The sequence below is a fragment of the Miniopterus natalensis genome, chromosome 8 (assembly GCF_054644295.1).
Source record: "Miniopterus natalensis isolate mMinNat1 chromosome 8, mMinNat1.hap1, whole genome shotgun sequence".
Lineage (NCBI taxonomy): Eukaryota > Metazoa > Chordata > Mammalia > Chiroptera > Miniopteridae > Miniopterus > Miniopterus natalensis.
In genome coordinates, this window is record NC_142088.1 from 38,607,609 (window position 1) to 38,623,706 (window position 16,098).

The 16,098-nt window shown below is 35.8% G+C and overlaps 1 protein-coding gene across 5 annotated transcripts in view; it reads left to right on the forward strand.

The window, feature by feature from the left end:
• LNPK (lunapark, ER junction formation factor) overlaps positions 1-7,070 on the forward strand; it is a 55,036-nt gene extending 47,966 nt beyond the window's left edge. For 2 of the 5 annotated variants that reach the window (XM_016207819.2, XM_016207509.2), the window contains one exon: positions 6,049-7,070. In XM_016207819.2, the coding sequence (XP_016063305.2) occupies positions 6,049-6,299 (251 nt within the window). In that variant the 3' untranslated portion in view covers positions 6,300-7,070. Of the gene's footprint in view, positions 1-591; positions 2,390-6,048 lie in introns of those variants that run through there. The other 3 variants (XM_087819753.1, XR_015714921.1, XM_016207648.2) reach the window with 3 other exon arrangements.
• Positions 7,071-16,098: the final 9,028 nt, after the last annotated feature.

Genomic DNA, 16,098 nt, shown 5'->3' on the forward strand with positions numbered 1-16,098 from the left:
TTAACTGAGAAAAATATGGGACAATGAATTTTCAGATGTCAGAAGTTTATTATGAAAATTTGTGTATCTCTTTTTTTCTTTCTTTAACTTTGAAGAGTAAAATACATGTGTTGACTTGGGCTTAGTTTGGACTTACTAACAATTACCAAAGTGAATTTGAATACAGATAGCCATGACAAGAGGCCTGCTACTTCCAAAAGTGAATCAAAGCATTCGTCTTCTCCAAGTCTGCAACATCAACTCCAAACACAATATCAGATTTTTCTTTTGCTTAAGTCATGCTCTGAGCTGCATGCCGTCACATGCAAACCATCTCCCTTGCCATTGCAGCCTCTTGGAACTGAAAAATGAAAGAATTTCATATTGAAGATGTCTAGAGGAAAAATTGACGTCCTTTCCATGAGTAACCTTGCTTATGAAAGCTAAAGTGAATATTCGAAAGCCAATAGTTGGGACAAAAAGAAAAAGGAAAATCAGGAAACAAAATACAAATCTTGATAATGAATCCAATGCTTTGTATCTTCTGCTAAGGTCAATATAGATAGTTAGCAAACAACACCCAGCTACACCTTTCCTTCTCATCTAATCTAGGAGGAGCAATACCCCAGATGTCTCATTTTCTGTCTGAAATCTCCGGAATGAAGTCTAACTGGCTCATAATCAACCCTAATAAGGTAATATTAATAGGTGAAGACAGAACTTGAGGCATAGAACTTCATAGTGCTAGAAACTGAAGCAACACTTGTATTTAGTCTTTAGAGCAGTAACTTTTTCATATTCTCTTCGGATTTATTAAAATGGCTATGAGCACCTTTTACTTCTTTGGCTTTCCAGAAGACTGAACTTTTCTCCAAGACTCCCCTTTCAACACTATGATATACAGTTATCAATTCCAAGCTGGATTCCTTTAGTAAACGACTGGAACTATTTCTGATGAACAGAGAAGCTGCATTTGTTTTCAACACCGGAGGCATACCTTTATGATTAAATTAAACTATTAAGTAAGATCATATCATCTCAATCATCTACTCACTTGTGCTGATAGCCAATGTAATTGAGGACTTAGATTTCTGATTTTCTATATTCTCATAGAAGAACCCTAAGGTCTGAAAAAAACTTTTTTCTGCTATATAATTTTTATATTTTTTAAGTATTGGAATAGCTCCTTGATGGCAGAAAAAGCTGTAGAAATTAGGTTGTCGAATTTACAGAGGGAATGAAAAAGTAACTTTCTTCCATCTGAATTTTTCTTTCAACGAATATTATAAAACCATTTATATGAATAATTTAGAATTAATAGGCACTTTTTAAAAAATCTGATGTGAGACTTTGAAATTAAGTTTTATCTTGATTCTGCTACTGGAAGATTTTGCATTTAGGATGAGGCACAAGGCTTTTGACATTTTTGGACTATTCTTTAGAATAACATGAAATCTTGGAATGTTTTCATCAAAGAAGGAGACCTAGAAGAAACTTTTCCCATTAATTGCTCATTTGAATTCCTAGAATTTTTTTCTAGAATTGTGTATAGAAAATGCTTTGGTAGTAGAGTATTAGAGAAACACAAGAAATTAGGACTATAGTATGCTAAAGTAATGAACTGCTTTAGGTTCCTCCATTTCTTTTATGGTTAAATGAATAGTACAGTAATACTTCAATCTTTGCTAAGCACATTAAAGTAGTCTATCAGTTTTGATTTTTTTTTTTTTTAAAAAAGCATTCTAAAATTCCTGATAGCATTTTTTTGTTAGGGTAAGAGAGTATGAGGTTTCTACATTGTTAGTATACTAATACAGTGATTTTAGGCTAGCATGTTTGAAAAACATTAATATTGTTGTTTTCATTGCTCAGTTGTATTTGTCTAGATTTTATGTAATTATTTTAGGAGAAATAGTATTTATTCAACTGGAAATAACTTGCTAATAATAAAACCCATGGCATCTAATGAATACAATAAAAAATCAAAAGTAAAATTTATGTAAGGTGAAATTTATCTTGGTAATCTGATTTCTGTTCTTCTCTTCCTTTCTTTTAAGCACTATACTATTACTAGTAGATTATGTTGAACTAGGGAAAATTCTGTTTGTAGTATTGTTATGATACTCTAGGATATTAAACTGATAATGTAAATTTTGTTGATTCTGTATATTTACTAGATCTAAAAAGCTTATACCTTTATTTATATTTAATTATGTACAGTTTACTCAAGATGTAAACTTAACTGTGGTATGTTTTAGTATGCTTATTTTAGACATAGAGATCTTTTGGCTTTCAGTTTCCCTTTTTTAAAATACTTTCACTGAATAGTTTTATATCATTACTTAATAATGACATTCTTACTCATCTAATGGATTTGTTCACCAATGGTAAATAAACAGTATTTACTGAATATGAGCTACTTCAGTGCGTACTGTATATGAGCTATTTTCTCCTAGGTGGTTATTATTTAATTGAAGTTCATTCATTGAGCCACTGGGTTGAGTTTGGGATCTTTGTTCCTTAAAATAAGTTGGCCATTTTCCTTAAGACAGAAAAATCTTGTAAAAACTTCTTTGTTTAAATAAGTTCAAAGACAAATTGTCTATTTTAGCAAATTTCCTTTGGGCAAGTTTTATAGTCTATAGTGAGTATTGATGTGTTAGCAAGGCAGATTTTTTTGTTTTGTTATTGTAAAAAGAATAAAATATAAAGAATCTAAATGAATTCACCAAAATATGGGGGGTTTTTAAAGACATAATCTAAATAGAATCATGTATTTTTCTGTGAAAATTTCATATATTTAGTCTAGTTTTGCTAGACTATTTTTTAATTTTCTTAGAAAATTATTCTCTTAAGAACTAGACTAAAAGTCAAAAGGTAAATTGATGTTCTTGCATGTGTATGGTTTATAGGTGAGGTAGTAGTATTAGTTTTACAATTATATTGTTTTGTGATTTTGAGTTGTATAGTTGAGACTTTCCCCAAACAATTGGGAGCCAATTTTGACAATTCACATTGCAATATATTGTTTTCTTGGCATTACAGATGCCAAAGTTGATTTTTTTCTTTTTTAAATCCTTACCTGAGCACATGCTGGGGGGTGGGGAGAAAGAGAGAGAGAGACATTAATTGGTTGTCTTCTGTAAGTTCCCCGACTAAGGATCAAAGCAGCAACCCAGGCATGTGCCCTGACCAGGAATCAACCCTGCAGCCTTTCGGTGCACGGGACGATGCTCAACCAACTGAGCTACTCCAGCGGGGCAAAAGTTGATTTTTAAAATTTTCTTACCAATGGAATTAGATCGTTCAGGTAATTTTGTTTCATTTTTATTCTAAACTGGTGTGACCCCAAAGGCTGATTTCTCTTAGTATTTTATGCCCAAAATTTACCTCTCATTAAATTACAACTTCCCAGAAAAAAATTATTGTTTTTATTAGACTAGGCAAATGATACTGGTCCATAGAAATACACTCAGTGATATTATAAAGCTCTGTGGTTAGTTATTAAGCTGCTAAGTATTTCTCTATTCTTGTACACCTAGTTCACTTAAATCTTGTTTAGATGACTTCTCACAAAATAACATTGGCATCCAAACATTGAAAATCTATGTAATTTAGACTAGTCTATACCTGCATTATAGGCATCATGGCACATGCCAGTTTTTTGTAGTCACTGCTATTAAAATTAGTTTTCTGCAAATTAACCTGGAAGAAGAGAAGTAGTCATTAATAGGCTTTTTGATTATTTTTAAGCACTACCTATCATTTTACTGATTTTTAGTCTTCCATGTATTTTCTGAAATACAACACAGTATTGATGACCCAGCTTTGTATATAATACCGTTTTCTAATTATACCAGCACATGATACTTCTTAGAATTCACCTTTATAGACATTTAAAATTTTAAGTATGGTAGTTCTGCTCTTTGTACTTAACTGCATTTTAAAAATTCAAGAATTTTAAATGGATTTGAGTAGTGATGTGTTTCTAAAAATAGTTATATCACAGAGCTTTAATATGATAGACCATGGACTTTGATACCTCTCCTGTTCAGCACTGAGGCAGTCTGTCTGACAGAGTATGACAAACTGTGTGGGCCTATGTCCACTTAAACATATTTATTGATGAGTTAATTCGTGGATGCTGTGCTTTTTTTTTTCTTTTTTTTTTCCATTTTGTTAGGCTTTATTGGTTTGTTTCAGAAGGCTTACTAAATTATAACAAATTGTAAAGTTCTTGGCAAGGAAGTATTTTTCTATGGCCAGAGAGTTGTGGAAGACTATGATTTAAAATTCTATCCTGGATAAATTCTGTGAGGGCAGAGTTACAAATGGTTGGTAACTGCTGAAGTTTCCTGTTGAGGAACTTACTTGCCAATGGAGCAGAAATGATCTGTACATGTCCATAGAATTTCAGTTGCACTTTCTGCTTTTCCTCTGTGCACTGGAACATTCAAATAACAAACTCAAATGGTCTTCGGCTTTTTACCTTGGATTTTTGTAAGATTTAAAGTGGCGTAGCAATGCCATTTTAAGTTCCTTTTGAGATAAAAATAACATTGTTGTGACATTTGGCACAATCTGATTTGAGGACCATTCCTTACTACTTTTTGTGATTAAATGAAATTTTCATCCAGTAAAACCTCATTAACTTGGATATTCCTAACTGTATAATTTTGGCCCTTCATCGGGGGGAAAATTTGCAATTCTGTAAACTAGAGTCTAAAATATCTGTTTATAGAAATAATTCTTTTAAAATATTTTCAGTCTTGGCATAGAGTGCGTGAGATATTTGTTTTAAAATTGATATGGTAAAATCATGAATTTATAAAACTTCCATGTTAACGTGTATATATAGCATATAATTTCTTTGTAAAACTATTAAATTTATTTAGCAAAACACACACACACATACACATATTGTACTATATAAGGAACTAAACTAGAACTTTATACTAATGTAGACTGGCCTTTTCTCCAGAAATTTTGAATCAGCAACATTTGTAGTATATCATAAGGGATCTTTTGTGAGGGTAGGAAAATCTGCTTATTTGTTTAGCTGATGTGGTTTAACCATATTTTCCTAGCAAGAATATTAGTTGCTATTTATTACAAAACAAAACTGCTGCTGTCATTCCCTCCCCACCCCATTCTTTAAACATTAAAGAATTATAGGGACTGCCCAGCCGGGCGTGGCTCAGCGGTTGAGCGTCAACCTAGGATCCAGGCCATTGGGGTTCGATTCCCGGTCAGGGCACATGCCCAGGTTGTGGGCTCGATCAATGACTCTCTCATCATTGATGTTTCTAACTCTCTCCCTCTCCTTTCCTCTCTCTGAAATCAATAAAGATATATTTAAAAAAGAAAAAAGAAAAAAAAGAATTATAGGGACTTTATATAATAAAATTATTATTATTAAATTATTAAGGGATTTGAATTTAATGAAATTGAAAAGAGAGTTTAAAAGGAACAATTTTCAGGTAGGGAACAAGACCTTCAATTAGTTTCCATTATAGAGACAAGGAAAAAGACCCCTCCCCTTTTCTCCCTACCCTTGTAGGTATGTAGTGTATTCTGACCCAGAGGTTTAAATCCCGAGGATTTGTCTTACACAGAGGGATGAAGGGAGACTTGTCATGCCTTTGGAAAAGGTGGATCCTGACCTCTAAGTCCTTTGATAATAGAGATGTAAATTAGTCTGGGAAATAGCACCGCCTACATACACGCAAAGGTACACATTTACACACTGCTGCCAGGGTCGCCTGGGCACAAGGGAGACGGTTCCTTCAGGAAACATCGTCTGAGAGCTGATACACTTGCTTTGTTTGCTGGGCTGTTGTCTTACAGCACATAATTCTGTTGGAGCTTGCTTTGGCCGTTCAACTTTCAAATGCATCTTTAGGAAAACTAAATATTATGAAAGTTACTAAATTTTATGAAAATATAGGGCTTTAGATAAATGCATGTTTATGGATTTGTTTCCCCCAAATTGTTCTTTTCCTTCATTCATACCAGTTAGCAATTTTAACATTTGGGTATTCCTGAAGTCTTGACTCTTTGTCTTTTCAGAATGTTTAGCAGAACAAGATGCTTTTGATAACACTACAGAGCAGACAGAGGACAAAATAACAGATACCGAGCAGACAGATGAAGTGACTGAAAAAGCATCTGAGACAGAGGAACCGGCGGAGAAGCAAAAAGAGGCTGGGAATGAGGAAAGTTCAGGGAACGGGGCCAAATCAACAGCTCCCAAAGCTGACTCTATTCCTGACTCTGTCCCTAATCCTGAACTAAGTGGGGAATCTTTGATGGCAATGTAGTAAATGCTTCCATGTGCCTTCAACTGGATGTTTGTAATTTTGTTGATGTCAGTTTTTGCTTTTTAGGTGGTGCTTCCCCTCCCCCCAAGAATATGCTTGATATCATTTGAATTCTCATTGCCTAGCTATTTCAATATGTCAAAATTGTATCTACTAGGTATTAAAACTAAAAGCAAGCGATATCAGTAAAGTAAGATCCTTTTGAATGTACAAAGACCCACACTGTTTAGACAGCATTTAGAATTTTTTTGCATTCTAAAAGTAAACATGATAGCATTCTTGTTTTCTGTATGTGTGACTGTAAATAATATCCATTTTGACATAGGAAGAACTTTGGTTAGGAATGAGTTCTAATAGTGTTTGTTTTAAGGAATGAAATGGAAGATTTTTAACACTTCATCATTAAAAATGGATAGAACTTTTACTCTCAAGATATTTGCCAGGGGGAAAAGTGTCTAAGGCATTTACATTAAGCAGTATGAAAATTTTAACTGTAACCATATAGGCATTGATACGAATTCTCAGTAAGAATGCAATTGAACAGTCAAGTGCGGTGTTTTTTTTTGAGGTACCTTATTTTGCAGCTGGGCCAAAGGCACATAATGTATATAATTAGCTTATGTTTACATAATAACATATAGGAAATATTTCTACACTTGACTGTAACTTGAATTCTGAGCATTATTTATACTTGTAAAATAATGATATTATAAGTGAATTTTGTGCTCTTGTGTGTATTTTGTTGAGGAAAATAAAGATGATCTGGTAGTAGTTTCTTTTTGTTAAATATCTAGACTTCTTCAGACAGAATCTTGGTGGATGACTTAGTTACGTGAAAAATCTAAGAGGGAGAAGCTCATAATACACCAAATCTATACATACTGCTGAGGGCAAATTATGATGCTTTTATTGAGACTTGTTACCTTTTGAATTCAGGGGACTAGTGATATTTAGAGGTTCTAATCAGAGACTAGTTTTTTTTGATTCAGGAAAACCATAGGCCATTTGTAATTTTTAATTTTGAGAGATACATAAGTTCTGTGAGAATAGACAAGTTATTGGTAGTTCATTGGATTTAAAGATTAACTGGGGGAAAAATTTGACCCAGAGTGGTAGTTCTTGGACCTTAAATACAGTGTAGTTATCTTTTCTGCTTTTTCCTCTCCATTAGAAAAATTGAAATCAAGTTATGACAAAATGAATATATAGGAATGGTGTATATGGCAAATATATCTAAGTTGTACACAGTTCATTAAAAACAATAAAATAATATTTGTTACTTAAAATTCATCTTTATGATTTAATATCTTATACCCGATAGGTATTTTTAAGGAACTCAATCTGTTAATAGCCTGAAGCATCATGGTACAGTGACCGGAGTTTTCGGGATTATAGAACTGGGCTTAAATTCCGGCTCTGCAGTCTTGGGCAAGTCACCTGATCTCTCTGAGACTTTTTTTTTGTTTTGTTTATAAAATGGAAGAGTGATACCTACTTTTTGGGGTATGAGGATGATTAAAAATACTTTATGTAATGTGTCTACCTCACTGCGTGATGATTAATAGATACTAAGTAAATAGCATTTTATGTTATTGATATCCTTGTGACATATGAAAGGGCCATAAATTCTTCCTCTTGCAGATAAGGAAATGAAAAAATAATATGAACATATAATTCAGCTGCTCAGAATCAAGCCAGTGTTTTCTGAATTAACTTATCTATGATATACAGGTATATAAATATATAGATTAAGGAAATAGGAACCTAAGACTATGGAATATAAACTCTATGGGATATCATCTATTTTTTTGATGAATTTCATCAGGTTTTAGTAACACCTTACCGATTCTCCTTGTTATAAAACATTCTGATGTATGTTGCTTGAGAATACCCCAGAGAAATATAAATCAGTCACAGAATCAAGCAAATATTATAAGAAATATCTTTGATAGAAATATGGAAAGTTAAAAGGAGATTAGTAAAATTAATGTAACAGGTAACATTGTAATCGTATAGTACCCTTTAAAATAGAAAAATTTATTCTGATATCGTTATAATAAATAGTTAATGGTTGAAAGAGTGGTGAAATGTCCTATTTCTGATTGTTAAGGCTAGTATAAATGAGAGAAAGCAAATAACTAAGAGCTACTAGCTGGAGTGACCTTAACTCCCGTATTTATATGCTTAACAGGTCGTCATCTAAACTTTCCTCACTCTGCCCTCAGCATAATCGGCAAACATGGTCTGCGTCTCTCCACCCTTCCTTCACCGTTCCGCTGTAACCGCAACGGCTTCTTTCAGTTCTCTGACCATGCTCAGCCCTTTCCTGGTTTTGGTCTCAGTTTAAATCTTCCTTCAGAGAGATGCCCTCCCAAACTCTATCTAAAGTGGCCCCTGCTTTTACTCTATTATGTCACTTTATTATTTCAAATAAAATAATTATTTTATTAACTAGTTTACTGTCTGTCTTCATAACATAAAGTCTGTGTTGCAAGGCTCTTCTTTGACTTATTTACTACTGCATCTCCAGGGCCTAGCACAATGTCTGGCACATATTTATTATGTGAATGAATAGTTTGTTGCTAGATCCAGCGAAAGCTCTCAGTCCTTATTTCACTGCTTCACAGTATTGACATTGCTGAGCACTCCCTTCGGTTTGAAACACCTTTTTTTTTCTTTTGAATTTTGAGTTCTCACACTATTGCTCTCTTATTTCTCAGGCCCTCCTTTCTCTTATTGTCCTTTGCAGGCTTCTCTTCCCCTGCCTATCCTTTAAATATTGTTTCATAGCTTCAACCTAGTGTCAGCATTTCTTCATTCCATGCATCCTTTCTCTAGAGGCTCTCACAGCCTCTGGATTTAATCACCATCTGTCGCTCTGATTCTCAGACCTCCAGCCTTGATCTGTTGTTTCCTTCGCTTCAGAGTACTATGTTCACCTGCCTGCTGGAATGTCTCTCACAATCAATATATTAAAAAGTGAACACTATTTTCTCTTTCAACCTTCAAAACTTTCAAACCACCTGTGTTTCTCATTAAACAGAGCTATTTTTCAAGCCAGAAACTAGAGTCTAATTCCTTTGCACTTTGCCCTGTATCTTCACTGTCAATTTCTGTCTCCTAAATGTCTTCCAGTTAATATTCTCGTTTCTCTGTCCCACTAACAATACATTAATAATAAACATGCATTCTTACTCTGTGCCAGGCAACATGCTGTTTATGTGTATTACTTTATTCTTTGGTAATAACCCTACAAAGATTTTTATTTCTCGGTTATAGAAGAGAAACAGATATAGGAGTGAGCAAGTTGGTAAGTGAAAAATCTGGGATTTTAATGCAGGCAAATGGCTCCAGAAGTCTTGCTATAATTACTGTTGTACTGTCTTCTAACTCAGCCTTCATCGTCTCAAAACCATCTCTTAACTGGTTTTCCTGTCCCCAGTGTTTGCCCTTGCTATCTATTCTGTGCACTGTCACCCGCCCAAATGAGTTTTCAGAATTAGAAATCGGATCATACCATCACACCATTGCTTAAACCCTTTCATGGTTCCTCTTTGGTCTTGGGAAGAGGCCCAGATTTACTGATACGGTCTACAAAGTCTGTAATTTTACTGCTAATCACCTCTGGCGTTTTTTACTGCAATTACTGCTACTGTCCCCTCACCCTCATCCCACAATACACTTAAAAAAATTGTTGACAGTATTACCCCAACCTCCCATGCTCTTCCTCTTCCTGCAGTATTCTCTCACTCACGTGACAGAGACCAGGGACAGTCAATGAATAATTGTTGACTTGAAATAGTTCCAGTTAGAACCCAAGTTTGGAAATTTTGCTAGTTAAGTTATGCCTTCTATTCTTGAAATTGGTCTTCCTCATTCTATACATTAGACACAATCACTATTGTTCTGGAGCATATAACTGACTCAGAGAGCTATAGCTTCGTGTGTGTGTGTGAACGAGAGAGGGGGAGAGAAAGATTTTAATTATTAATATTCATTAAATACTGTATGCTAAGTGTCAGGAAAACTAAATGACTTATAAAAGGTCATAGGAATAACTAGCATGTGAGCTAAGTCAGAATTCAGATCTCCATTCTTAATGCATGCAGGATGATTTATATTAAAGCACCAATTATACACTGCCAATCAATATTGGTGTTAGAGTTTAAGATTACTTTAAAAATGTAACATGTTCACTTCTGTTTCCAGCTGATGACAACAACTTAAGTCTCAATTTGTCTTATGGCATTACAATATTACTCTACAATATTACCTGTTAGATTGTGTGCAAATCAGACGAAGGGTGAAAGAGTGGCGATAACATAGGGATTATGGATAGACTGAAACAATCATGGAGAACAGAGCTGCTTTAGAAAATTGGAAGAATATGTAGTGTTATCTAGGATAACTTTAATTCACTGTAAAAATTATATGAGATTTAGATATAGTTTATGAGCTACCAAAGATCTATTAAAAATCAAGTACTTATGTAAAGATGAAGCAAGACAAAGTTGGTTGTAAATCGATGGTCTGCTAAATCTTACAGTTTATAATTTGACTTGTTTCAAAATTATACTTGAATGTATTAACTCTACTGTTTAATAAGTAAATATATTCAGGCTCTGGATTTAGGTAGCTAAATATATAAATATAGAAAAGTACTTTTATTAGGATATAAACAAGAATAAAAAATGAGTACAGAATTAAAACCTTATTAAATTATATCAGTCCATAAACTATTGTCTCAGCCTAATTTCTCTTTTCCTCAGAAACTAATCCACATTTTATACTTTAATACTATTTAAAAACACCTTTTTAGAAATTGTTGCATTTACTGCCCCCCCCCCCCCCCCCAATTGCCCTTGATCAGTTTGCCTTTGTGTGAAACTTAGGTGCCATTTACTTTTCCATTCTTTTTCCTCCACAGGTCCTGTTGTATGTGGTTTAATTTATGCTGCTCATGGGCTTTAGGGGAAGAAAACACTACCCTCTTGTATAATTCTATATTATTTGATGTTTTTGAAACCTAGATTTTCTGCTTTATGTAATTTTCTCTAGGTTTAAAAAAATATTTATACCTTCCTTTTTTTTTTTTGGCAGCAAAGTTGATAGAAGTTGGAATCCGTCTGAGAAGATTAAAAAGTGTTCTCAAAAACCTCCCTTATAAATTAGTTTTTTAAGTTCTTATTCCAGGATTATATGAGAATAGGCCAAATTTTCAGCTGCCAAAGACTTTTACCAGATCCCTGGCACTTGATTTAGGAAAACTGGGAAAAATAATTTACTTTTGTGAAAAAAAATATTTCTATCTTGGTCTGATTTTGAAGAGTGAAGAGAGTGGGGAATTAAGTGAACATTTTTGGAATACCTACTCTTGGTCAGGCCCTGTGCTCTAGGTACTTTTACGTACATTCTCTTAGAGCTCTCACAACTGTGTGAGGAGATGAAATCCTATCAGGCAGGGATTAAATTAACTCCCCCAAGACCTCTTTTTTTGTATTTTATTTTTAATTTATCTTTATTGTTGAAAGTATTACAGATGCCCCCCCATTGCCCCCCCCACCCCCCTAAAGCCTACTGCACTATTGTCCATGTCCGTGGGTTACGCCCAGATGCATATAAATTCTTGGGTGACTCCCTGCTCCCCCTCTTCCCCCCGACATCCGTCAGTCCCAAGCCCTCTTAATTCGTGAATGCTGCAAATGGAGTTGGAGCCTAGGATCTTTAAGTCCTTGTCTTTTTCGCCACCTATGAGCTCTCTCCTTTGGTAGCTGAAAGAAACAGACTAATGCTCTCTTGGGTTTCTCATATTTTTGTGATAACTCAAGTGTTACTTCACTGGGGCAGTCTTCTCTTAGCCGAACACTTGTCAGACTCTCCACTCGTACACCCTCCCCTTGAAATTCTTTCATAATATGAAGGCAGAGGCGTATCTGTTTTTGTTCATCATTACATTCCTAGTGTCTGGCATCTAGAAGACACAATAAATTATCTGTTGAGTAGGTAGTATGCATGCACGTGCACACACAGAATGGGAAATACTGCTGTAGTCTTAGTGCAGATTTTATAGTTTGGGGAATTTTGCAGATCTCAAATTAATTGAATTATTTAGTAGGAAAAGGGCCAGATAACTTCTTCCTCATAATTCAGGCAAATTCCAATAGACTCCTTTGCCTTTTTCTTACATTGATCCATTGCCCGCGTTGTTGGGAGCTTTCTAAAACACAAAATTTAAAACAATATTCTAAAGCTCATTTGTGGATGGCCGACTCCTTAGGTGGTTTGTAAGGATGCCCTTCAGAATGTGAATTACTTTTCCAGACTTCCCTCCCACCTCTCCCTATGTTCTGGTCGCAGATGAGTATTTCATACTTCTGAGCGATGCTTGGCACTGATCTTACATGACGCCATTCTTGTTGAACTTTCATGTCTTTAAGACCTAGCTTTATCTGTAATCTTCTGAGTGACATCTTTTTCAGGTTTCCTAAGCAGTTACTTCCTTGTTCCCCTTGCACTTTATACACTGTATGCAATTTGTAGTGTCTTGCCCTGTTATTGTCAGCCTCCCTCATTTGACGGTAAACACTGAAGATTAGACCATGTTTCTCAATTTTTATTTTCTCTTGCTCTCCTCAAACAACACAACACTAAAATGAAACTAAAAGCTGGCATGGTGTCTGCTACATGTATGTTTAGAGAGTGGGTTCACATAAATTTGTGTTAGACCTGACTTGGCCATACTAACTAGTGGTTGGTGTGCTACTTCTATCAGGATCTCCTACACATAAAGTAATTGTGATTAGAAAGTGAGAGGAGCTAGCTCAAGATCTGAGAAGAGGGAAACTGAGCACATTGGGGGTGGGGAGGAGCGATTTGTTTTTATAGTCCCGGTGCCTGACATAGATGCTCAATAACTATGAATAAACTGAACTGGAGATGACCTAAGAGCCATTATGCTGGGGTGAGATTACAGTGTAGGAATCCTTTCCTAAGTCAGATGAATCCACCATTTGGGTAAGGTTTCTAAAGAGTACATAAAATGATCTGAGTTTGTTTAACAAACTTCCATTCTTGAAGATTCCTACATCCCCCATCCCCTAATCCCATATTTTACTTTACCTATGCTATGGGGTATTGAAAACCTTTTTTATTTTTTATGTTTATGATCTCATTTCCGACCCATTTAATGTTATAACTGGCTTTAAGTTAGGACTTTTCTGGATAAAGTTGCTGCTTTTTTGACACTACCTCTGGTGAAGCCTGGATACACACACACACACACACACACACACACACACACACACACACACACGTACACAATATAATTAAAGAATATTTCCACTTTCAGTATATAGGCCATAGGAATTCGGACCTAAAAGTTGAATATTTGCCTTAAAAAAACATTAAAAGGCAATGTATGCTGTACATGCAAGTATAAGTAAAAGTCACACTAGTGTGGCGTATTTTATGAATTATAGTCACCCAGGTTGTTCATTATTTTTTCTGAAAATGAAACAAGCAACTCGTGCCTCACTGTCTATAGCAAGAATTCTAAAGGCTTCGCCTGCCTGCCAAGAGCTGGCACATTTTATGAAGCTGCAGTGGTTTGCTTTTTAAAGTACTTTTTCTAGGAACAAAAAGGGAATCAAATTTTGGAATGAACTTAGATCCCCAATTGTGAGTGTTCACAGCCAAAGGATACATGACTTTTCGGAATAAGATGCTGTGACTTTTACAAAATAATCTAAGCTGAGTCCAGTCTGAAATAACATTGATACGCTTGAAACATGTTTTGGGTGAATATTGTGGATTGTTTACATCACGTTTTCTTTTCTTTGGGTTTTTGAAGCCCTGGACTCCTTTTGCACGTTTGTATGATGTTTCTTTTTTCCAATAAGATAATCTCCTGTAGCTGGGCTTAATGAAGTGAAATATTTTATTTAAGGACAACCACCACGGTTACTGAAGAGTGGGGATTTTCTCTTTGCTGCTGCCCTCCCCTCCTCCGCCCCCCCCCCCCCCCGCCTCCACAAGCAGCAGCTGTTCAGGGTTTTAGTGGATTCTGATAAGACCAATTTATCTACCCAGCAAACAATTGTAAGCAATAGTTTGCAGCAAGCCTGCACGCCCAGCACTCCTTTTAGGTCAGGATGGCACAAGACTACTAAATTGCGTGTCAGGACAGGAGTGCCGTGTTCTTGGAGTGGGAAGAGGAGAGGTGGGCAGCAGATGACTTGTGTTCTAATAAAGTGGCTGAATTTGAGGCCGCCGTGTTCCAGGTGACTAACAAGAGGCACGGCGGCTGACACTTCTGTTTTTAGCAGTGCCTCCAATAGACATGTAAACAATTCAATTTGTGCATTAGAGGTTTTATTGTCTCTAAAGAGTGATTTATGTCCTTATTTCTGTATTATTGTCCACAAGGCACTGCCCTCTGTCAGAGGGCCGGTGCTATCTAATTTTTTAGACCTTCGTCTTCATTAGTACAGCAATTTGAGCTTGTGATCATTGTACTAGACCTCATTGATAAGCTACGACAGTATGAGATTCATAGTGCTGACATCTAACCTTGCCACTGGCTTCCTGACCCTCCTGCTTCCGAAACATGGGTTCATTTTTTTTTTAAACCCAAGGTAGAGCTCCAACTATTTTTCACAAACATTGTGGGCAGTTTAAAGGTTGGTCAGAATCAAATATTGTGCTTTCAAATTTGATAATGTATGAGTACAGAAGGGTGACCTTTGATACATAGTCATACATCACCATGACATGAGCAGTAAATGCAGCAATTACCTTTACTACATTGCAATAGCGCTTAGTTTTCATCTTCAGAGCAATTATTGCAAACACAAAAAATGCATTTAAGTTCTTATTATGAATTTTAAAAATTAAGTATCTTTAAAAATCATTCTAATTTATGCACTTATTTTCAACGTGAGGTTGGCTTTCATAAGATGCAGTAGCTCGCTACCAAAAGATGTCAATCACTGATTTGAGAGTATTAGGCAGATCGTTGTAAAGCTACTTTGTATTTTAGGAATAGATTATTTTTGAAAAGGATTAAATGCTGTTTTTGTACAAAAGAGTTTTTACCATGTGTGTTTTAAAATACATTGAAATCTGTGTCCGGTGGTCGTATAAAGGACTATTTAGTGATGACAACTCTGGGAGACCTTTGTGGTGTGGCAGCATACAGCTGCAAACAGCTTCTGCCTCTGTTCATGGGCTTGCTACACAGTGTGTAATTTATACATTCACTTCTCCTTTAATGAGCACCTTGCAGGCACTGGAGATCTAAAATGAATGAGACGTGGACGCTACTCTCAGGGAGCGCACAGTCTAGCAGGTGCGTTTAGTCCACAGTTCAGCTCTATCTTGAGAAGTCTCAAGATGACAAGGCAGTCAGTTGACTTAGGAAGTGCAAAGTGGAATGTGCACTGGACTTAAAAAGTCAGGAGAGCAGATTTGCATCTCGACTCTGCCACTTTCCAGCAGTATGGCCTTGTGGGGAAGTTACATAACCTCTCTGAACCTTAATTTCCTGAATATAGAGAAGAATGATCTGTAGAGCACAGAGCTGCTGTGAAAAGTAGAGGACAGGGAAAGTTTAGGCCGAGTCTAGCTCCGAAGGAAAGCTTCTTTTCCTAGTTTTTGTCCTTTATCTCTCTCTAGGCCTCTCAGCCAGCCAGTTCACTATTTCTCTGTAAGTTCTTCCTTTCCTGGTGTGGAGGTGATGAACAGGGACCCAGGGAGCCCGAGCGCCGTCGGAGATTTCCTGCAGAATTCTGTGTGTGCGCCT